Here is a 25845-nt window from a genome sequence, read left to right on the forward strand (position 1 = left end):
TTATTAGGCACATAAAACTCTAACTTTTTCAAAACTCCTCTTATCAAAGTCGGATTTGCGGCATTATTTACCTTTTTCAACGCTTTTTAATCTGATTTGCTACTTGACAGGGGTTTAAATTACCCCCAGCAACCCCTATTTAGGGGGGTAGGGGTGAATTTCAAATAACCACCAAAAAGTACTTTACATTATCCTAGTAACGTGTATCCTAGGAGAATTAATGTTTAATCCTCCTAGCGTGTATCGAAGCTAGTTTGAATATATGCAGCAGTTCAAAGATTAAGCAGGGGGGACTATTATGGGACACCTGGTATACTGTTAACGTTACTTTTCCTGTAGCAGCAATGTTATTTAAATTGGGGATGAATATAACTTGTTTGTGGAAAGTCTTTTGTTTCTAATCAAGACAATTTGAAATTCGCTAGTCTTGCAGGTTTGCTGTGGTGGGGGTATTTTAATGATTTCGACATCAGATGGAATTTGATTAATTGCATTACATCCTACTACAATGGTACTTTAAATGGAAATATTTCAAGGGAATACAATTCATTTTTAAGACCGTAATAAGATCTGTGAACTATTCCTCTCCGCGTACCTTTAAACTAAGTTTTGGTACGTTCGAGAGTCGCGACGATACACTATGTTATATTTTATTTTTATATTTTATTTTTATTTATACTATATTATATTTTTTTAGCAGTTCAGTCCCAGTCCAGTCCCATGTCCCATCCCAGTCCAATCTCGCTGTCGCTGTCGCTCCATTTGTAAGCTCTGCTCATCTCCAATCTCCCTCCCCCTCCCGCCCCCCACCAAGCGATCGTGTCCGTTCCGTACTGTACACTGTACTCCGTCCGTCCGTCCGTACTCCGTAGTCCGTGTCCGTAGTCCGTACCGTAGTCGACAGTCGTGTCGTAGTCCGTCGTCAGTCCGTTCCGTGTCCGTGTCGTCATCGACGTCGTCGTCGTGATCCCTAGGCTAGGCCATTGAGTAGGCTATAGTGTCGGTGCTTCTTAAGAGAATAATAATTTCAAGTTAATTTCTATTCAACTACAAAAAATGGAAGAGGACGAGGAATTTAGTTTTGCAAGGGTAAGTTATATTTAATTAGTTATTAATAACTCAGACGGTCATATCCAGATAATCGACTAGGTTGAACAGGTTAGGTTAACCGGTTATTTCTTAGATTAACCCATGAACATCAGTGCCAAGTTACTCAAAAGCTATAAGTTTTAACGGCAAAAGTTAGTTCAATTTCCTCAACTCACCTTAAGGGGAGTCGCTGTCGCTACTGAAACTAGTGATTAAAAAAAAATCTTATTAAAAATTATAAAGGCTATACTTTTTTAAGTTCATTTAGTCTTAGAAAAAGATTTAGGCCTACTGCTGTTAAAGTAAGAAAACACACTTTCTGTGCATACTCATGTTATTTTCTCAATAAGTTTATACTTTATGGCTTCAAAAATAGCCTATGTTTTAGAAAAATTTATTGGTGATAAATTTTTATATTTTTTTTCATGTAGGCCTAGGCCTACCGGTACTTTTATTTACCCAATTAAAATATCCATGCACAGAAAGTTGATTTATAAACAATGTGTGGTAAAAATTTCATAGCTGTAATAGTTAAAAAGTTATAAGAACTTATATATATAAAAAAACAACATTTTAAAGTCGCGGAAAACAACAGTTAAAGTTTATACTAGGCCTAACTTAGTTGATGCCTCAAAAGAGGTGTGCACGCTTCACTTCAAATATTTTTTTTCATAGTGATAAAAATATATACTTGTGTGAACCTGGCAATAAGTAGTGCACACGCCCGTTAAAATCTATTGCTGGCCGTTTTGTGGAAAAATACGTCCGCGAGCCATATTACCGATGATGCCAACAGATAGAGGACACTTTAACGGACACGACAGTATCAACATAATGTACCTGGGGGATTTTTTATGGGGGGTAAAACCAGCAATAAGTTGTGCGCGCGCCCGATAAAATATATTGCTGGCCGTATTGCGGAAAAACATGCCCGCGAGCAATATTACCCATAATGCCAACAGCTAGAGGACACTTTAACGGACACGGCAGTATCAACATAATGTACCTGGGGGATTTTTTATGGGGGGTAAAACCAGCAATAAGTTGTGCACGCGCCCGATAAAATCTATTGCTGGCCGTATTGCGGAAAAATACGTCCGCGAGCAATATTAACGATGATGCTAACAGATATAGGACACTTAAACGGACACGACAGTACCTATCAACATAATGTACCTGGGGGATTTGTTATGGGGGGTAAAACCAGTATCAAGAAGTGCGAGCGCCCGATAAAATCTATTGCTGGCCGTATTGCGGAAAAACACGTCCGCGAGCAATATTACCGATAATGCCAACAGATAGAGGACACTTTAACGTACACAACAGTATCAACATAATGTACCTGGGGGATTTTTTATGGGGGGTAAAACCAGCAATAAGTTGTGCGCGCGCCCGATAAAATCTATTGCTGGCCGTATTGCGGAAAAATACGTCCGCGAGCAATATTACCGATAGACTATTAGAATATTACAATCCATATTGCTCCGATAAAGTGTCCTCTATCTGTTGGCATCATCGGTAATATTGCTCGCGGACGTATTTTTCCGCAATACGACCAGCGATAGATTTTATCGGGCGCTCGCACTTCTTGATGCTGGTTTTACCCCCCATAACAAATCCCCCAGGTACATTATGTTGATACTGTCGTGTCCGTTAAAGTGTCCTATATCTGTTGGCATCATCGTTAATATTGCTCGCGGACGTATTTTTCCGCAATACGGCCAGCAATAGATTTTAGCGGGCACGTGCACTACTTATTGCCAAGTTATTGCCAGGTTCACACCAATAAAATATATATTATACCAAATGTTATGTTTTTCTAAAACCTTACAATCCATAGAACAAGATAAAAAATAATTAAAAAAATCATGTTTTTTACAAATTTGGTAGGCTAATTTTTTAGTAACATAGCGACTCCCCTTAAACGTTCTATAAGACGTGTTTAAACTGTTCCTAGACACCAACACTGACACAACAATGACTTTTTTATCACTGAGGCTTCCTGTAGACACCACGCCTCCTAGATTACGAGACACCACACTTAGACATAGGCGAGGGTAGATTCCTGTAGGCCTACTAGACACCAAACCAAGATTACTAGACACCATGCCCAGACTACTAGAGACCATTATCATTACTAGTCTAGGCTTAGACACCATTACCTAGATTAAATTAACCTAACCTAACTGTAAACTGGGTGTGGTGCAGATTTGCCACCCGTCCCGATTCTGCCGGGACAGTCCCGATTTTGGTTCCTCAATGCCCGTATTTAAGACTATGTTTATCCGGGTGGGAGGGGGCATTGTCCAGATTTTTTCCTGGCCTAAGGTGGCAACCCTGGTGTGGTGTCTAGTAATTAAGGTATGGTGTCTAGTGAATAAAATTAGGCTTGGTGTCTAGTAATCTAGGTAGGGCCTGAGCCTAAAGTGTCTAGTAATCTGGGGTGGTGTCTAGTAATCTGGGCAAGGTGTATATTAATCTTGGTGAGGTGTCTAGTATAGTAAACTGCCCTGTCACGATGTTTAAGCGAGTTTTTTCAGTGGTGGTGTCTAGTAATCTAGGCGTCGTGTCTACAGGGACTTTTCACAGTTTTTATATGTTTATGGTAATTTACATTGACACAAACAGCCATAGCTGCTTTAATTCCTTTTCCTTTATGTTAATAAATTACAGTAGGCCTAATAATATTGCTGACACATAAGAGTCGACATTTGTGTAACTACAACAAGTAGGCTACAATATAAGCCTACAAATCCAGGTGCTTAGTAAAATGCTATATTTTTTCTGTTAATTTCTCTTTGCTTAATTTTGTTTATAATAATGAGAATTTAGTTAAAATACATTTCAATGATGCAGGCCTAACTTATGTCATGACATAATAGTTAAATGATGAAAGTCTAAATAAACTGTTCAAGTGCTCCAACAATTTTGGCTATAATCAGCAGGTTTGATAAAACTCACAACTGAAAATAGCACCGTCACAGCAAACATGCAGACTACATGAATTCCCACTTGTATGGGATGTTTCCTAAAACATTTCCTTAAACAGGTAAATGATAAGTTAAACTTTTTCTAGCACAAGTGGAACAGAGCCCTAGAATGCTGTTTGGAAGAATTAAAGACAAACATTTCAGTGCCAGAAGTGGTCATCAACAACAAGTCAGACTGGCTTGAAGAAAGGTCAAAAACCCTTTTGGAAACGACAGAGAATAGAATAGAATACTTCACCTACCTCTGTAAGTAAAAGATCAAATATTCAGATGGAATCTATTAGTATTACCATAGCCTGCCCTAGAGAAAGTTACTCGATTGAATTTGCATATTTTGGCATAGGCTACTATTACTTAATACTATAGGCTATAAGTTATTTAGAGTAATTGGAATGTGAAAATGAACTTGCAGTGAAAGTAGCGGTGAAGTAGGTTATTAGAATTGGTGGAATTCTGACTAGGCCTAATTAAATACCAATATTGTCATCTCAATCTTGATAAATATGAAAGTTTTATAGTAAATATGTGATATTTCGTTGCATCTTGTTATGGTATCTAGTTATACCACAAAATTGAAACAAGCTATTTTATTTGGAAGGGATAGTTTTTGTTTTGTTTTTGGTTATTTACACATTTTTTATTTGTTTTCTTTTAAGATAAATGGACAACCCTCTTGAAGGCTGGATTGGAAAAAGAACTTTTTGAGGCCCCGATAACCTTAGCATCAACCTATAACGATGCAATCGAGTATCTACCGAGTAAGTAAGAGTTTCTATATGTATGTTAAGTACAAATGGGTACTTTGATTAGTGGTACCCTCCTCTCCATCCTTCATGATCCAGAGAAGATTGTGTCAAAGCAATTAGTATTGCCAGCTTTATATTTAACTAAACAAAACTAGAACTAGTATCTGGGCTGGTTTGAAATCGTTGTTGTTATCAATTGTTGAAATCTTTCTCTAAAGACAGGTCTCCTCAAATGGAGCCTTGAGAGTGACTTATAATAGAGCTAGGCCTAAAGGATTACTCCTCATTCTGACTATAATTATAACCACTTTTAATTGGTTGCATTTTTCCAAGTTCATAGAGATCACTAGTGTGTGTGTTTTTATTTTTATTTTACAAAAAACCCTTTAGAATGATGTCTGGTTAAGTTTTATTTCATTATTGTTAAGTTATTTTCTTTAACATTCTAAAAAAAGAGTATTTTAAAATGCAACTTTGTGAAGATTGTTTATTAACATTCAGCAGACATGTAATATGATTTGATTTTGATTAACACGTTCGCTGCTACGGACGTTCCGGAATGTCAAACGGGCCACGGCGCCAGGAGCTAGGAACGTTCCGGAACGTCTCCGTTCATTGTTGTTTAACGTTATGGATCAGCCAGCTCGTCACGAGCGTCCTATATTTCTTTGCAGCTCGTGGAGATGTACTTTTCTGACAATAAAAAATATAGTTTCCCAAAATCACCACTATGGTCGTTTAGAACAGGGCTTTGTTTTACCTCTTTCCTGCTAGAGCAACACTACTTTACCGACTGCAACCTGGGTAGTGCTGCTATCTATCAGAATCACTTAGTACAATGTCCAAAGCGAGTTTTATTGCAGAACATTGCCATCAAACATGCCATCAAAACAACTACTGTTGTTTTTACTGTAATTCAGTGGATTGGCAGCAATGTTTACGCAGCGGTGAGCGTTAGTTCAGCTCCTGGCGCCGCCCTGTCATCTAGCGGTCAGCAGCAAATGTGTTAAACAGACAAATATGCGACGCTACTTTCTGCACTGGAAAAATATTACAAGTAAGTCTAGTCGCAAACGTTTGCCGGGGATAGCTCAGCCTACAATGGCTGGGTAAAGTTCCAGGGTCTGCGATAAGGTCAAGGAAACCACTAGGCCAATAGCCGGGTCTAACCGGTATAGGACTGGCTCATACACGGGCACTGTGAACAAGTCAAAAACAAGTCACCAAAACAAACGTGCAATAATCACTACCAGGCCTACGCCGATTCTCCACACTCCTAGGGGGTCGTTGCTGACTACGCAACTCGGGCTTCGTCCTAACTATCCAATAGTTAAGCCCAGAGTGCCTAAAACACAGTGAGTTACACGACGACTTGCCAATAAAAATCACAACGCGAGTTATCACCAGGCGGGGTCTACTGGGCCACTAAACTACAATACACAACTCTAATGCCCAAGCTAAGAATCAAACAGTTCACTCAATAATAATACCATATAATAATATATAAGTATTCTATAGGCAGAGTGACTAAACCTCTAGTAGCTGGTCTCAATAAATACCAAGCTAAACAAGGAAAACTAGATGTCAATTGCACTACTATTAAATTATTGAGCTACTTAGTAGCAGATACATAAATATTAAATACGTTCCAAACACTAGATAAATATGTTATCTGATAGCCGGTACTCCGCTATCCAAGCTACCAAGATAACGTGTTGGATTAATAAACAAGCTGTTCAGGTTAAATTAAAATAATCAAATGATTAATCAATAACAACCCTACTGCTACTATATCAACGTTATATTACTTGGCTGGGCTTCTGTTAATAGGCTAATAAAATTAGCTACTAGCCTACTGGCCGCGTGCTTCCAACTACGCACGCCAAATCGTGCAGCCTAGGTTTGTCGGGCCTCAGAGTTATTAGTAATGTAACGAACTCTTGGTACAACGCAAAATAATATCTACCAAAGTCAATAAATTATATTATTTGCGCTTTAGCACCTGCCCAGTGTACCATATTCTGATAATTTGTACCATAATGTTACAATAGTTTGATACTCATACCATCATGTAACCACAATTTCTGTTTAGGTTGGCAATATGCAAAATCAGGCGATATTTCTAATAAAACAGCTCATGGCTATTTCCCGTGACGTCATATCACGCCACCATCACACCACCTTTCCGAACAAGCCTAAATCCCCTCTCCTCACGTCAGTCCACACCATGTATTAGTCCCGTCAACACCGTATACCCTTTGCGGCCCTCTGAGCCCTTTTAAAATGTAACAAGTGTATTTATTACAACGCCCCATCCCTGACACCAAAACGTACAGTACGATGACGACGTACCGTACAACTGGCGACGAGGAACACGGAATATTATCGCGTTTTAAAACTTAAATTCGCGAACAAAGTTACAGTGCAAGTGAACAAAGTGACAGTGCAAGTGAACAAAGTGACAAGTGAACGTGAAGAAACGGTCAACGAACGTCAAACAACCGCGAATATTGACTCAGACTCATATTCTTGGCGGAAACGTTTTCGTGAGTGTAGAAAGGTACACCTAACATAACGTTATTCTTTGTTTTATGGACGTAATATTAGACTACGGACAGTTAAATAAGTGTAAAAAAGGCACTTATGCCGTTGACTGAAAGTTATTTCGAGCAATTCGGACAGTTAGCGGAAACGTATTTTTCAACAAACATGGCAACAATTGGTAATATCGGTCCTTTTGACAGCGCCGAAGAAACTTGGCAATCGTATACAGAGCGATTTGAACTTTTTGTAGACTGCAACGGGATTAATGCCACAAAGAAAGCGAGCACACTACTAACGGTAATGGGAGTCAGGACGTATAAATTGTTAAAGGACTTAATCACACCGGATAAACCTTCGTCCAAGACGTACGAGGAAATTGTAGACACGGTCGGTAAACATTTACACCCGAAACCGTCGTTTATTACAGAACGTTTTAAATTCAGCCGCAGACATCAGTTAGAACACGAAACAGTGAGTGATTATATCGTACAACTTAAGCAGCTATCGCAACATTGTGAGTTTGGGGACAAGCTTCCAGACCATCTACGAGACAGACTGGTATCAGGCCTCAAGAACCACCACATCCAGAGACGACTGCTGGGGGAGGAGAACCTGACCTACGACAAGGCAGTACAGCTGGCAACGTCAATGGAGTTCGCCGAGAAAGGAGCAGCCCAGATGACGCTTAATCCAGGAGGACGACTTCAGCGCCTCAGCCAGACGACAAGGACAGCACCGAGCGGAAGCGGGGGAAAATTCGCAGCCAACAGAGGTTCGGCAACGTCACAGCCCCGGGAGTGCAACTGCTGTGGAAAGAACAATCACAATACTCTGCAATGTCGGTATCGTGAGTACAATTGCAATTCCTGTAAGAAGAAAGGACATCTTGAAAAAGCTTGTAGATCTAAGAGTAGAAGTGTAAATAAGCCCCATTTTAGTAAACAGTATAATGATGTATCTAAGACTAATGGACAGTCTAGGGGAGGAAATAAGTCGTATTTTAATTCAAAGTACAGTAATGCTAATGCTAGGCAACATTATGTAACAGAAAATGTCCCTGATCAAAGTGTAGACGAAGACACGGTATATGACATATCTAACTTATTTCAGGTACAGGGAGTAGAAGTTAGGAAAAAAGTAGAACCAATTAGAGTGCAATTAGAGGTAGAGAGCAAAAAGATCCTATTTGAAATTGATACCGGAGCTTGTGTGTCAGTTATATCTGAAAAAGATTACAAAGTAAAGTTAAGTCACGTAAAGTTACTACCAACAAGCTTAGTTCTTAGTTCGTACACACACGAAAAGATCGTACCTATCGGTAAACTATGTGTAAATGTAAAACATGAAGGTATTTGTAAACAATTAGAGCTGTATGTTGTCCCTAACGGTGCAAACCCATTGTTGGGTAGGGATTGGATGAAAGCACTGCAGCTAGTTGTTATTATCAAAAATAGTAGTAAAGTAAACAATGTTCAATCAGCTGTGGATGACAGCTCAGTTGGTACACCTGTCAGCTGTTCTGCTAGCAGAATGGTCGACACTAGCGCGCCGACTGAGGTGGCCGACACCGCAGTTACCAATGTAAACAAACAAACAAATGTCACAGTACCAGTACATCAGCAGGGCAAGCAGCTAGTTAAACAGTTGTATGAGGAATTCCCTGATGTTTTCACAGACAAGCTAGGTTGTTTTAAGGGAGAACCAGTCAAACTTAAACTAAAACCTAATGCAACCCCTAAATATCATAAGCCAAGGACCTTACCTTTCACACTTAAAAATAAAGTCGAAGCAGAACTAGCACGTTTAGAAGCTGAGAGTATTATTTCACCAGTAAATTCAAGCCAATGGGCTACCCCTGTAGTACCAGTTTTGAAAACAAATGGTCAGTTAAGATTGTGTGGAGACTATAAAGTAACGCTAAATCCTTTCTTAGAGATAGACAGACACCCTTTACCTAAGATTGAAGAATTGTTCTCCAGTTTGCAAAATGGAGACAGGTTTTCTAAAATAGATTTGTCACAAGCGTATCAACAACTAAGACTAGATGATGAAAGTAAAAAGTTATGTACAATTAGTACCCATAAGGGCTTGTTTGAGTACAATAGATTATGTTATGGCATATCATCTGCTCCTGGTATTTTTCAGCGCACAATGGAGCAAACCTTACAAGGAATACCAGGTGTAGCGGTATTTCTAGATGACATTCTTGTAACAGGACAAAATGACTCTGAACATATTAGTAAATTAAAGTTAGTTTGTAAACGACTACAAGACAATGGTTTCACAGTCAGTAAAAGTAAATGTAAATTTTTCTGTGAAAGTTAAGAGTATCTAGGGTTTGTCATAAGCAAACGAGGGTTGGAAACTTCACAAGACAAGGTCAAAGCCATTGTAAACGCCCCAGAACCAAAAGATGTCACCCAATTAAAAGCATTTTTAGGCTTAGTTAACTACTACGCTCGTTTCATACCTAGAATCTCAACCATACTTACCCCTATGTATATGTTATTGAGGAAAGACACTGAATTTGTATGGAATTTAGCGTGTAAGAAAGCTTTTGAAGAAGTTAAGCAAAAACTAGTATCAGCCCAAGTACTAGCTCATTTTGACCCTAAGTTAAAGTTAACGTTAGCATGTGACGCTAGTGCCTATGGTATAGGTGCAGTTCTAAGTCAAATTCAAACAGATGGTACTGAAAGACCTATTGCATTTACAAGTAGAGTGTTAAATGATACTGAAAAGCAGTATTCACAGATTGACAAAGAAGCTCTTAGTATAGTGTATGGAGTAAAAAAATTCAACCAGTACTTGTATGGTAACCATTTTTTGTTAAAAACAGACCACAAACCGCTTGTAGCTATTTTTGGACCTAAACAAGGTTTACCTGCATTTGCAGCTAGTAGGCTCCAACGCTACGCATTGTTTCTATCAGGTTATCAGTACGACATTTCTTATGTTAAATCCGAATGTAACGGAAATGCTGATGGTCTATCACGTTTACCAGTAAGTAATCCTGTGAACGATGAAATCCATGACAATGACTTAAATGTAAATATTCTAGGTACCTATTTACAGTGTTTAATTGAGAGTGAACTTCCTCTAAGTTATGTAGAAGTAAAACGAGAGTCAGCACTAGATCCTATACTAAGTAGAGTGATAGGTTATGTTAGATTTGGATGGCCAAATGACGTAAATGAGAGGGATCCTATGTTAAATCCATTTTTTGTGCGACAGTCACAATTAACTTTTGAACAAGACTCCTAATGTGGGGTTACAGGATCGTCATCCCAAGCAAGTTTAGAACACATATTTTACAAGAATTACACAATGGCCATGTAGGGATAGTAAGAATGAAGGCGTTGGCAAGATCCTATGTTTGGTGGCCAAATATCGATTTAGATATTGAACAAATTGCTGGTAATTGTACATCATGCTTGAAGGAACGTGTAACTCCGCCCAAGTCGATTTTGCACACTTGGAATGTACCAGATAAGGCGTGGTCCCGGATTCATATTGATTTTTTCGGACCTTTTCAATCAAAGTTATTTTTAGTAATTAAAGATGCTTATTCAAAGTGGCCGGAAGTGTTACCCGTTCCATCAACGCAAGCAAAACACACAATATCTCATCTTAGAGAATTGTTTGCTAGATTTGGCTTAGTAGATCACATTGTCAGTGACAATGGACCACCTTTCACAAGTACAGAATTCCAAACATTTTTGCAAACAAATGGAATCAAACACACATTTTCTCCACCATACAACCCAAAGACTAATGGCTTAGCCGAGAATGCTGTAAGAACAGTAAAACACAAACTTAGAATAGCACTACAAGACACTTCTGATTTGAACTTAGCATTATCAAATTTTTTGTTTACATACAGAAATACAGTACATTCCACAACCAATCAAACACCAGCAGAGTTAATGTTAGGCAGATCTCTGAAATCAAGGTTAGACTTAATTAGACCTAATGTGAAGGATGTCATTAGTAGTAATCAAAACAGACAAGTTTCAGCTTATGGTGGTGTCACAACTCGTAGATTATTTGTTAATCAACCTGTATTAGCTAAAGATTACAGGGGAAGGGAGAGATGGATAGAGGCTACAGTTATTGAAAAACTGGGTCCTGTAACTTATTTAGTTGAACTAGAATCAGGCGTTCAGTGGAAGCGTCACATAGACCAGTTGATAGCTTTACAGTCTAAGCTAGGGCAGCAGTCAGATTTAGTAGTAGAATTTCCCAAAAACGATCTGACAACGTCGCTTCCAGACAGAAAACCGGCAACATTGCAAAATTCGCCAGACCACACACTGACAGGGAACAGTAGCGAAGGTATGCGAGCTCTTCGGGGCACAGTCGGGCAGAAAACTCCGATATTGACTAGGTCACCTGGCGCAAACCAAAACATTGAAAGAGCGGGGTCATTGGCTTCGCCTCCAAATGTAAACAAATCGCCAAATGTAAACAGACAGACGCCTACTAGACGCTTTCCTGTACGGGAGCGCAAACCTGTAATAAGATTAGACCTTTAATTGAATACCCGGACATGACTTGTATATAGATTTATTTATTATATATCCTTATCAATGATTTTCAAATGTGTATTTATTGAATTGTGTGTACCATTATGTGTGTTATCAATATTTAATATCATCAAGGTTCAATGTTTAATGCTATTAATGTTTATGATTTTAAGTGTGTATTTCATTTATTTGTGTTTTTAATGTGTGATATTATCTCAATATTTTGACCATATATATTTAGAACTGATGATTGATTGATTCTCATTCTCATTTAAATGATTGGCAAACAAAAATAATAATAAATTAATAAGATATTCTGGTATTGTTATTTGTGATTGTAAGTTTTCAAGATTATAGTAACCGATAGCATCACAAAACTTAAGAGGGGAGGATTGTACCATATTCTGATAATTTGTACCATAATGTTACAATAGTTTGATACTCATACCATCATGTAACCACAATTTCTGTTTAGGTTGGCAATATGCAAAATCAGGCGATATTTCTAATAAAACAGCTCATGGCTATTTCCCGTGACGTCATATCACGCCACCATCACACCACCTTTCCGAACAAGCCTAAATCCCCTCTCCTCACGTCAGTCCACACCATGTATTAGTCCCGTCAACACCGTATACCCTTTGCGGCCCTCTGAGCCCATTTAAAATGTAACAAGTGTATTTATTACAACGCCCCATCCCTGACACCAAAACGTACAGTACGATGACGACGTACCGTACACCCAGAACCGTCAGAAATATACTTTAATATTATTCCTGACTAATAAATAAATCCTAACTACCGTCAGGCTTTGACCAGCACGGCTACAACTCTAACTCTCGCAATAAAATCAGATATTAATATCATCAAACTAATAATATCAACTCCTTAACCAAAATCAAAAGAACGTCGTCCACTCACCAGTAGCGGGTCTCAACCCAACTTAACACCAACACTGTTCACCGCTATCACCACACTCCGATGCCACCCAAATCACTTGACGTCTCACTAGACACACGCTAACTCCCTCACTCTTCGGGATCCAAGACTCGAATGTCCTTCTCGGCTATCCAGTAGTCCCAGGATACCCAAGCTTATCCGAACTGATAAGCCGGGTCAAAGGGCGCTAGGTAGCTTCGCCACCGCCGCCTGCCTACCTCAACAACCGGTGCGCGGCCAAATAGCGAAAATTTACCCCCCTAGGAAAAATAACTTGTTACAAATAGTTTATAAAAACTTTTAAAACATCTTAATGAACAGGTGTTGGTTGTTATTGAGTAATTTGAGATTAATAATTTAAAATGTCCAAGTAAGTAGTCTTTAATTTTGGTAGAAACATAGTACCCTGACTGTTATTAAGGAAAGTAAATAAAAGAAATGTCTTATAACATCAGACCCAATAGGCGAATGATAGTCATTCGCCTATTAGGTCTGATGATGATTGGAGTGTCCAATCGAAATCGATCACCACTTACCATCGTTTTTGTATATTTACCGTCTTGTGAGTAACAGTATAAGCGTAAATATATGTTTTAAGTGTTATAAGACGTTTCTTTTATTTACTTTCCGTAAATTTAATAACACGTACAATGCTGATCAAGAAGTTATTTTGTTATTAAGGCGAATATTCTTCTAAGGTTTTTTACTTGTAATCACCATGATGTGATCAACTGTGTTTATTGTTTTTTATGCCAATCTAATTTGTTTTTGTAGTTAAACTACATGACAAGGACACAACATGGAAGTACCTCATACAAAGTATGTATGCCCACATCATATGTGGGGATATTGAAGACAATGATAAAGTTGCCCTACTCACAACTTGTGAGAAAAAGTTTGCCAAGAGCTTTCACCATGGAGGGACATTCTATCTTGTGATGATCAAGGGCGAACGGCTTATTGCCAAAGATCAGGTAAGATTACTATTACTCAGAAGCTATTTGTGTCACCTCTCTATTGCCCAATTGTAACCTTTTTTTATTAATATTAAATGTTGGTTAATTGATCTAAGCCCAGGTTAACTCAGAGTACAAGGGATTCAATGGTAACTGTGGGTCTATTAACAAGGTCTGAATTCCTACTTTGAGAGTTCTTTAAGGGGTCCACCAAAATTTCAGTAGCGGGGCCCCGAGCTTATACGTTTTTTTGGTCGGCACTTATTACAATTTACTTTACTGACTCCATGTGTTCCACAGGTGTAGCAAAACTTCTTGCGCGGGAGATTGCAGTTAGTGAACCTATGCCCTGTCTTTTGACAATTCCAACACAACATAGTTGAATCATCCAACATTTGTGGTCTTTGACTATTTAACTCATTGCGGTTGTTGTTGGGTATATCCTGGTTACTGTCTGAAATGGTAGAGATCCTTCCGGGGTTAGAGAAAGGTTTTCGAACACCATTGGACCTGTATGGTGGAACTGAATAGGCTAGATCTGGTTCTAAAACTTGATTTGATTTTGGAGGAGGACGCTGCCTCATAGCCCTCATACGTCCTGCTTCTGCCTGACGACCAAAATAACGCAGATCTTCCATTGAAGTTATCTTGACTAGACATAATTTGCTCTGTAAGAAACCGTTTTTTCAAAACTTGTTTTAGTTTATCTTTTTCGGTTACACCTTCATTAAGTCGGCTGTATAGACCTTCCATGGCCGCCAAGTATAGATCAATAGCTTCTTCCTCTCCCTGTGTCCTTTCTTTAATTTCTTGCAGTAGCCAATCATCGTAATCCGGATTCTGGAATTCAGATTTTAATTCCTTGCACAATTCTTTCCATGAAGAAACACGTTGATGGGCTCAACGGTACCATATAGGCCTAAGTGCTTGTCCTGCGAATAAATCCACCGCAGATTCACAAAGTTCTTGTTCGGAAACTCCCCGTGCTCTTCTAAGCTCCTCGACTCGTACTAAGAATGCTCCGATGCTCACAGCTCCATCATTATTAAATTTCAAGTTCCACTTGTAGACTGGGACAGACTTGGGACCATATCCTTGATGTTTGGATGGTGTTTCTTTAATCGCCCTCGAGGGATTCAAGGTGATTTCCTGCATCTGATCATGCAAGGTATGAAGGTCATCAACAAGTGGGGTTTGTTTGCTTATCTCTGAGAAGCTTACATCCCTAGACCTAACCGGTGTAGAAATCTCTTGAATATTATTGCCTAGTCCATGGTTGGTTTCAGGAGGATTAACGCTCTTTAAAGGATCTTCTTTCTTCTCACACCCAGTGCCTTGGAAAAGATCAATAAATTCTTTAGTTTTATCTAATAATTCTTGCTGGCGTTGCGTGGGACTGAGGTCCGAAGAAGGTGCAATCGGGATCCTCTCAACTCTATAAAACAAATGCCAAAGACGGGCAGTCAGTCTCAACGCCTCGCTATCTTTATAGTCACCATCACATGCTTCAATCAGGAAAGCCAGGTCCGAAAGTTTCTCTTCACATGTTTCCAGTTCTTTCAGTTCATCTAGCCCATTTACTACATTTAGAAATGACTATTTTAGTAATGACAATCTAAAATGTTCTACTTCAAACCTTCTTTTACTCTTCAACCACCCCCTTTGTTGATGGACGGCTCAAAACACCCTTCAGAATTTAATCTTTGCATGAGTTCCTCAGCCATGAGTCGGGGCACCTTGAGAGTAGTAATTAGCTTGTTGAAAGACACTTGAGTGTTGTTGCAACAGACCATGAGTGCTTGTCTGTAAAGGGCTCCTTCCTTTCTGTTATTGTCAGAGATGAGGTCAGGAACAGTGCAGGTCTTTCCCAGCCCAGGGTTGTGGCAGTTTACACAGATATGACTATCAACTTGGTGGCATTCTAGTAGATTGTAGCATACCTTATGTTGAAATAGTGAGCACGAGCTGCATTTGATGATTTCATCTGAAACATCACTGCATTCACAGATGCAGCACACTCTCTTTTCTTGCAGACTGACCATGGATAGTTTGTCAGATAGGTTTGTGCCAGCACTGCTGCTTGAGTTGTTGACAACTTCTATGTTTTTGTCAGATTGATCTTGATGAACTCGGATAGCCTTGCTTGAGAACTTCCCTTTGGAGAAGGAGGCACAATCTCATCTTCTGAGTCCTCCTGAGGTTCCCTTCGGAGAAGGAGGCACGATCTCATCTTCTGAGTCCTCCTGAGGTTCCCTTCGGAGAAGGAAGCACGATCTCTTCTTCTGAGTCCCCCTGAGGTTCCCTTCGGAGAAGGAGGCACAATCTCGTCTTCTGAGTCCTCCTGAGGTTCCCTTCGGAGAAGGAGGCACAATCTCGTCTTCTGAGTCCTCCTGAGGTTCCCTTCGGAGAAGGAGGCACAATCTCGTCTTCTGAGTCCTCCTGAGGTTCCCTTCGGAGAAGGAGGCACAATCTCGTCTTCTGAGTCCTCCTGAGGTTCCCTTCGGAGAAGGAGGCACAATCTCGTCTTCTGAGTCCTCCTGAGGTTCCCTTCGGAGAAGGAGGCACAATCTCGTCTTCTGAGTCCTCCTGAGGTTCCCTTCGGAGAAGGAGGCACAATCTCGTCTTCTGAGTCCTCCTGAGGTTCCCTTCGGAGAAGGAGGCACAATCTCGTCTTCTGAGTCCTCCTGAGGTTCCCTTCGGAGAAGGAGGCACAATCTCGTCTTCTGAGTCCTCCTGAGGTTCCCTTCGGAGAAGGAGGCACAATCTCGTCTTCTGAGTCCTCCTGAGGTTCCCTTCGGAGAAGGAGGCACAATCTCGTCTTCTGAGTCCTCCTGAGGTTCCCTTCGGAGAAGGAGGCACAATCTCGTCTTCTGAGTCCTCCTGAGGTTCCCTTCGGAGAAGGAGGCACAATCTCGTCTTCTGAGTCCTCCTGAGGTTCCCTTCGGAGAAGGAGGCACAATCTCGTCTTCTGAGTCCTCCTGAGGTTCCCTTCGGAGAAGGAGGCACAATCTCATCTTCTGAGTCCTCCTGAGGTGGTATTTCATCTTCTGCTAATAGTTCTTCACTAGCAAGTTCCCTGTTCATAGAGGACTTTGCTGACACAGAAAAGGTAGTGTATTTTGACTGAACTTTTCCAAGCTTGAGCGTTTCTGCTTCGAAGGGAAACTTCAACTTGTCATCATCAGAATGCTCGAAAAATTTTGGAACCAAATCTGCTGGAATCTCTTCATCAATGATGAGTCTCATTGAAACGCCGCAACCGTTGGGCAATGGAGAAAGAGTTGTGGAATGAGTCAGTATAGAACGCATCAAGTGTCTAACTGACTGGGAAATATCTTCGGGCAACCCCTGGCTTTGTTCAAGCAGTACTTCCTTTCCACCGATTTCACCCATAACATCACAATTTATAGCTTCATGATCATATGAGAAATTAAAAGTATCAAATCAAAATCAAATCAAAACATACTTTATTTCCAAAAATATTGCAGAATATAAATTATAAACATAACTTCCAGTGAAACAGATTGCTATTGCATAGATAAAAATAATTAAATATAAAAATACATGTAAACTTAATAATAACAACAAAGGATGTAAGGTCTCAGAGAAGCTATGTTAAACATATACACTAAGGAAATAAGCCTACATGGGCTGGAAGCCTGTGCGTAGGCTCAGTCGCTATCAGTGACTTACGTATTTGTTGGAAAACAATAATATTCATAAATATTCAGAAAATCTTAAAAACAAATAATTTAATATAATTATAAAACTATTCTTTAAGCTTTAAGCTTATTAAGCTTTAAAGCTAGTATAAACTTCTAGAACGACATTCTTCTTTGCAATGATAAGCATCAGTTTCTTCAGGTGATGAGAGTGGACGAGATCAAACCCACTCTTTATCCATCCTATCATAGTGGTCGTCCCAGGAATTTCGTTTGATGCCTTTAATACGTGAACCCTCTGGTTTCGTCAGATGGGAATACACCACGAAGAAAAGCGATTGAAGAAAGTGACACAACCACAATTTTCTTCATAAATTCAACAGAATTGGTGACTGATATGTTTGGATTCACCAAACCAACATGAGTGGTTACCTTTTCTTGTTCTAATAATTTCTGGGAAGTCATCGCTCTCTTTTTGCTGAACTAGGCCTAGGCCTAAGTTATGCCTAGATGTTTTGTCACAACTGTCGAAATCAAATCAAGCTTAGGGGTACTAGCCAAATTGTGGAACAACAAAATTAGGAGAAATAATTCGTATTTGTCAATAACTTAAGTGTTCAAGGCTAAATTTAAGTTTTACAATGAAACTGACAATAAAAATACTATCGATGTGCATGAAAAGTAGAACGCCGACTAATTAATTAGGCCTAAACGATCGTCAACAACGATCATCACCAATACCACACAATACTATCGCAATCTGAACCTATTCAAACAAATCTAACTAAACACGAGAACGCGACTAAACTAAGGGACCTAGGCCTAACATGTCTACACATAAATTAAGACAAGTATCACAATAAACAGAAAGAAAAAATACAAGTTAAAATATCAGTAATCGTTAAGGGACCAAATTGTCCAAGGAAAGGGATGATTTACAATAAGAACAAAGTGAGTGATTTAGTGTAACTTAATGACTGTCTACTTAGCGGTAATCGTATCCAGGTCCTTTCACAAAACTGCACATGTCGAGACGAGCAGGATTGACTAGTAGGCTAGAAGATAGGACTAGTCTTGTAAACGTGACTATGTCTCATCCAGCAGCAAAGGACATCCCACGAACCAGCGTGCCCCGCACATATCCCTCGAGGGTGATTCATTTTAAGTAAATTTAGTTGACATACTTCTTGATTTAAAAAAAATTCAACTTCTCATTTTTTTTTCTTCGTCACAAAATCAGGGCTAGAGGAGAAGAAGGAGGAAGCATCGGTTTCAATCCACACATCCATCGAGTCATATTATTGAGTCCAAACCACCAATCAGAGGTCTACAACTTTATCGATTGAGTGAAGATGGGATGTAGCAACCGTTGGAGCGAAGAGTATGAAGTGGTAGAGGCGTACTATATAAAATATTTTACAGTGACGAAATGAAATTCAGAATGCGGTCAGGCAGTCGATGCGCGCTTAAAGACTGAGATGAAATATTTAGCGGGTGATCAGTCCGCTAGTCTGTATGTAGGCGTTACTGAATTTCAGAGCGTTACACAATCATTGGATACAGTTTTTAAGATCTCATCTGAAACTTAGCACAAACTGTCCCTGCTGTGATAAATCGTTACTTTATACATTACAATGATGCTTGACTTCTTCCCACCGTCTTGGAATGATTTTAATTTCATAGTAGCTCGTTAAGTGTCACCACCAAGCAGACATGATAACAAACAACATAGATAACCTTGTGTCTTTTGGCTCTTGCTGTTGGATTTCCAAGCATTCAATGGTAATATAAACGGCAGGTAAAACATCTCTGAAATGTATAAAAGTTGCTTTGCAAAATACATAACCTAAAAATTGCCTTTTCAATCAGAAAAGGCTTATACCAGAAATTTTTCAGATTTCTAAAAAATATTTTAGACAAATCTTTAAGAGTTTCTTTTTACATTGAAACAGGTGAAGCATGTGCCTCTCACAGTGACTCTTTGTATAGAACCTGTTTGTAACAGCAATGGCTATTAATTGATTTACTCAATCTAACTTAAAATAATATTAAGTTTTTTTTCATTTTAATTATGAACCAAATTTAATACTTCCCTGCCCTGTCTCTGAAAGAGAGTTCATTTTTTGCTTCGAGTGAAATGATAATAGCTTAGTATGAAAACACTTTTAACTTCCCCTTAGCAGCAAACCTAGGCACTTTTTAAATCTTATGTTATTTAAATGAGAATTAAATTTGTCTTGTTTAAGGAAATATTTGAGCAAAAATCCAATCAGACAATTTGAAATTAACTTAGTCTGCAGGTTTTCTGCTGTGGGGGGGAGGGGTATTTTTTATTTTCTCAGTAGGCCTAATCATTGAAATATATGCTTTTATGGGAAATTTGCTCAAATCTATTGAATTTGGTATTTATTTATTTATTTAGATAACAATACTACATTACAGGCTTAGAGCCCAATTACAATGCAGCATTAATCTTTAAGTCCATTTTAGAAAGTCCATGCAGTCTTCTTGGTAGGTACTCACAACATCACAATTTTACATAATATTTAACTACTATTGTCCTTTTCCTTGTTCCTTTTTTTGTATTGGTATTGTCCTTTTCAGAACCTGGACCTGGACCATCACATGCAGACCAACATGATTGAAACTTTTCAGAAATGTTTTTCATTTCCTTACCTGACCCAAGACAGCAATACAATCTTTGAGTTATTCAATAGTTCGACTAGAGGATTTGAACCAGCCGAAAAATTACGTGATGTATTCTACGAAACACAGCCGATTCGAAATGAAATAGAAGATTTAATAGAACAGGTCAGTATTTCTTATTGATAACTAACTGTGAATGTTCTCTAAAGACTTTGTTTTCAGTTGGTTTCAACTAATTTCAGTAGGTTTTTTGTGTGTTTTAGTTATGTACCGTATTGTATGTATGTGTTTGTATGTACCGTATATACCTGTATTGCACATTTAACTTATGTTTTGAACGATTTGTGTTAAATCTCCATGTAAACATTGTTACGTTTTACACTTTTAAGCAAATTCAGTGGATGAAAATTCTCTGTTGTCACATAAATTGTGTGATTAGAAAACTAATATTGGGAAACAATCCCGTAGCTAACAAAATTCTGTAAAGTAGTTAGTCCCCTGGTGTCATTGCAATGTTGCGAGGTGAAAAATACATTGGGTCTTGTGGAGAGTTCACCAGGGGATTTGAAAAAAATTGTTATGTCAAGCAATTTGTCATATTGAGGTATTTTTGCCGTTTTCTTCTCAGAATTGTGTTTAAAAGCATTATTTTAAATTTTAAAATAACCATTGACATTAATATGAACTGAACATCGATAGTATCCCACTTTCATGGTGTTCTTATCTAACAACAATACTGGACCACACATTATTAAAACCTTTAACTCCTAACAGGATTGTGTCAAGAAAAAAACACAGTTAAGATAAAGGCTTTACCTATTTTACTCTGAGATACTCTGAATGGCCATGATAGTGGTTTTAAAATTAGGATAAGAATTTTCAGGAATAAACATGTTTGAAGCAACATTTTTACCTTAACTTAATTATTATTGTTCAAAAGTTATTGCAACTTTTGTGATTTTCCATTATGAAATATCATAGTTACTCCTGACACTTACCCATGATAAAGGTTGTTAACAAGCTTATGGGAGAATGTATGTGTCAGATTACTCAAATTGATGATACCGTTTATTAGCGAATTTTCCCTATAGGGAAGTAGCTATTACCGTAGGACTGTAGCTCTTGTTTGGTAAGACCTAGAGGCAAAAAAAACTCTTCGTTGACATTTTTATATGTATAAACTGGACACGATAACTTGAGTAATTTTTGTCCGATTTTCATTAAATTTAGCTTTAAAGTGTAGGGCGGGTTAAACTTGAATGAGTTTGCAAACCAGCATGATCGGACCATGGGAAGGGGTTTTATGGTGTAAAATCTGGGTTTTCTCATGTTTGACCCTCATAACACAAACTTTCCAATTTCTCTCCAAAACATTTTAAAGAGTTTAAAAAACCATGTAACTTAGTACAGGGTGGCGCAAAAAGGATGTTCGGTTTTGAACTGCGTAGTACTAGTTTGGAGCGAGATGGTGCAGTGGACGGTCAAGCACAGCGTTTTTGATGTGGAAAGTTTTTTTTTTTTTTTTTTTAGAAACAGTGAATCTTTTATGACTGTGCAATGGCTGTTTCTACAAAATTTTGGTGTAACCCATACGTAAGGGACTGGTTCCTTATCGCAGATCATATCACGTTGGGTAACTGCATTTTAGACAACAGGGTCCGACATTAATGGCAAATCTACTACTGAACCACAAAACATAGAGACCGTAAGAGCGTCAGTGCTTCAAAGTATGCTACGTTCTTTTTATGTTGTTTTATTTTAATTTTTAATTTGTTATGGTTTGAATGACATAGGCTACTAGCAACTTTGTAATTTACAAGGTTTTTTTGTAATAGGGCATTTGAAAGTGTACAGAAACGTAATTCAGTAAAATTTATGTGCAAAATCATTAACGTTATGTTCATTTAAAAAACTACCATCTTTTTTGCGCCACCCTGTATATTGAAGTGTCCATTAATGGCAATTGGTTACAGAGAAATTAAAAAAAGGCTATTTAAAATTTCCATGTTATTTTTATGGAAAATAAGTAAACTATTGTAGTTTGATTGTTAATGGATATATTTTTATCAAACTTGGCAAATTTATTTATTTTATATGGAAATTCGCAGGGATATTATATTTATATTTTTTTTTTATATCTTACACTCAGTAAAATAAGTTTTTTGTAAATTTTGTGTTTTATATTTTTACAGGCCGAGACAGATAAAATGCATAACATCTTTCATGGATTAGTGGACGACATTTTGTCAAACTCCTCTATCAATCTTTTGCCTACATTAAACTCACTTAGTGAATGGATGCTTGAATTGAGGCCTTATTGTCCCTGCTTTTATTTTAAATATCTAAGTGCCCTTTCTACTGCCATCACTCAGAACAAGATAGAACCAATGCCAGATAAAATGGATGATTTGATACGTCTCGGGGTCAACTCGGACTCAGACACTGACCGATGCTGTCCAATGACGAAAGAGAGCTTTTGTGAGCAGGCAATTGTCATAGCTGGCCTACACCTTAGCATGAGTAGGCTCAAAGGTAAATATCTCTATTTCATAGTTGATTAATTTATCGTATCATTTAGAGCTTATGTAATTTAATTCCTCTGTTTCTAAATATATTTTATTCCAAACATTAATTAAAAGAGGATTGTGAGTCCGTGGTTCAGTCATTGACGCACTAAAAACTAATCAGCAAGGCTCATTCTTGTTTTCATTTCCTTGTTCTGCCTGGAACTTTCCACTCATAGGACAAGAGGCCCATGTGGATTGGCAAATGTGAGGTTTAAAGCCAATGTGAGGTTGCTCTTGGAAGAGCAGCCTCTCAACCATAAAACTAGAATCTATGATTGCAAATAAAATAAAATCTGACCCAGTGTATACTTTAAAATTGATAACACAGTAGAACCTCGATAACAAAACACCCTTGATAACAAGGGTATTTTCAAATCCCCTTGAAATTATCTTACCTCTAAACACATGTTATTGTAAACCTCGATAAGAAGTCCACCTTGATAACAATTCTTATTTTATAATCCCTATGAGAGTCTTGTTATCAAGGTTCTACTGTAATAATATTCTACAAAATCATTTTTTAAGGATGTGTTTTATAACAGTTGTCTTTGTTCTTGTCATATTGTTATTAGTTATGTTATTGTTTTTAGGCTATATTAAATGTTCATTTTGGAATTATATCCTCGTTTTCAGTTTTATGTTATTTAATTATTGATTGCAGATTTGATCTTTGGCATAGTGAGGGTCGTAAATATAACAACGAACCCCACAAAATGGCTTGGTGTATCTCGAGGATGTCTAACAGCCCTTGGAAATAAAATACGGGCAGGGGAAGAAGTAAATATTGATGAATATTTAACTGAACTTATCAAACCATGTAAGTACTACTCCTATGAGATTTGCATTACACACAATTTTAACTTCAAATTACTAACTACAGAAGTATATCATTTACTGTAAAACCAAACTCTTGTAATTTGAACCACCCGTTGCGGATAAATGTTACTGGATTTATATTCAGAACAAAGCTATGCATTCTGAAATACTAACTAGGGTTTCTGTTCAACCCGAAAACTGGAAATTGTACGTGATACCCTATGATGACCACGTAAAATCCAAAAACTGTGGATTTGGTGGATTAATTAAAACCTAAAACCGTAGATTCTTGATAATTAGTGACTTTGGATCTGTGGTAAAGTCGTGATTATCTACTGTCACGGACATATTGATCGTCCTCTGTGACTGCAGCAACATTGTGAATTTTCGATTGTGGGCTCTTCAGTGTCTGGCTTTTTCATAAAAATAGGTATTGATACTCAATGAGGCATATACAGGGTGTCCCACATAAGGTGTCTCAAATTGATTACGGGTAAACGGCTTAACGTACAAGGATGAAATAAAATTATTTCCCGCTAATTCAACCCCAAGGAATAGCTTAAAAATATTTAAAAAAGCCAAAAACAGAGGGTCACTAGTTCCAATCTCGGAATTTTCAAATGTAAACATATGTCATATTATACATCATTTTAAAGGTATTTTTTAGGTACAAACATTTTGGCGACAAAAACAGAAATTAATTATCTTTTTCCATTTCAAAATGGCGGCAGTTTTTTTTTGGAATAATCAATATATTTTTAATACTCTGTGTTTCCTATACCAATGCACTTAGCCCTTCTCTAATTGAATTTTCTTATTCGTTGTGAAATTAGCTTTACTGTGATATGCTACAAGTTACATCTTTTTGATAAATGAAAATTCCCAAAAATTTATTTTTGAAAATTTGCAAATTCGCATTGTTCAAAATTTTCAAAAAGCAACATATATGTCAAGTGGCACAACATTTTATAGGTTTTATAATTTACACTTACTTTGTATCTCTTTTAGTTTTGGGTGTAAATAACAAAAACATATTTTTCCTATATCAAATGCATGTTATTTGGGTTGAACACTAATGAACCCATTGCATTGAGTGTTAAACCCAAATAACATGCATTTGATATAGGAAAATTTGGTTTATTGTTATTTACACAAAAACTAAAAGTTATACGAAGTAGGCCTAAGTGTAAATTAAAAAGTCAATAAGAATTAAAAAACCTAAAAAATGATGTGCCACTTGACATATGTTGCTATTAAAAAATGTTGAACAATGGGCATTTGCAAATTTTCGAAAATCTATTTTAAGTTATTCCTTGGGGTCGACTTAGCAGGAAATAATTTTATTTCATCCCTTTACCTTAAGCCGTTTTCCCGTACTCAATTTGAGACACCTTACATAGGACACCCTGTATTAAGGGAACCTTTTGAATTCATCAATGTGAAATCTATTTTGCCAGGTTCTTGAATAGTAAATCACGCTTTTGTATAACATAACCCCAATTTGTACAAATAAATACACTGCAATTTATACTGTATAGAGAATAAGGATTAAAAATGAAATTACTTATATATTGAGGCAAGCATTACGACCACATAGTCCTTTCTTACAGTTAACCTCGTGAATAAAATATAAACTAAACAATGATTTCCTATAGAAAACATTTTAAAATTTGTATTCAAATTAATAACCATAAATTGAAATAAAAATCATAATCCCTGACTTACGGATTCAGACACACATTCACTCTCCGCCACACCTAGGCCTATATTTATCTCATCTTTTCTGACCGGTGCAGGCTGAGACCATGAAGCACTTCATCCGAAAAGTTTAATTATTGATAGACCCTACAGATTCAGGCATCCTATGAAAGCCTGTAGTCTTCCAGTAGATTCCTCCTCAGGAAGGTATCTACCTCTTACCAGATAACCAAGAATAATTCTAGCTTTTCACAATCAAAGAGCAAGTGATCGGCTGTCTCCTCTGACCTAGTGCATATCTAAAGATCGGTTCGCCATCAAACAGGCTCATCCGTTGTAAATGTAAATGGCCCATGGCCAGTTATCCGTTCTGCTGTTAATAAAATTCTTCGTCTGCTTAGCCTCAAAAAGTCAGCGGCATCCCGTTAAGAAGACGTGTACAGAGTAAGCTTGCTAACATTAAGGAGGGGCGTTTCAACCCAACGTTTTCAGCGCATTTCATTGGCCCATGACTTTGTGATACTTAGAACTCAACTTACTTTGTGAAAATTAGAAGTGCACACACTTTTTTGTGATATACCACAGATGGATTGTGGACTAATCATTGTTGCTGAGGCAGTATTTGTTCCTCAATGCCTGAGTGTCCAGGCACCCAGCAAAGCGTAA

At 37.9% G+C, this 25845-nt stretch overlaps 1 protein-coding gene across 1 annotated transcript in view; it reads left to right on the forward strand.

Moving 5' to 3' along the window:
* The first annotated feature begins 962 nt into the window (after positions 1-962).
* LOC128998452 (uncharacterized) overlaps positions 963-25845 on the forward strand; it is a 45581-nt gene continuing 20698 nt past the window's right edge. Inside the window, exons 1-7 of the mRNA XM_054424583.1 lie at positions 963-1089; positions 4166-4325; positions 4736-4837; positions 13609-13808; positions 20057-20263; positions 22291-22630; positions 23327-23482. Coding sequence (XP_054280558.1) covers positions 1057-1089; positions 4166-4325; positions 4736-4837; positions 13609-13808; positions 20057-20263; positions 22291-22630; positions 23327-23482 — 1198 coding nt within the window. The 5' untranslated portion in view covers positions 963-1056. The remainder of the gene's footprint in view (positions 1090-4165; positions 4326-4735; positions 4838-13608; positions 13809-20056; positions 20264-22290; positions 22631-23326; positions 23483-25845) is intronic.

The sequence above is a fragment of the Macrosteles quadrilineatus genome, unplaced genomic scaffold (genome assembly GCF_028750875.1).
Source record: "Macrosteles quadrilineatus isolate MER2022 unplaced genomic scaffold, UCM_ALF_1.0 Scaffold_7__1_contigs__length_78375512, whole genome shotgun sequence".
Lineage (NCBI taxonomy): Eukaryota > Metazoa > Arthropoda > Insecta > Hemiptera > Cicadellidae > Macrosteles > Macrosteles quadrilineatus.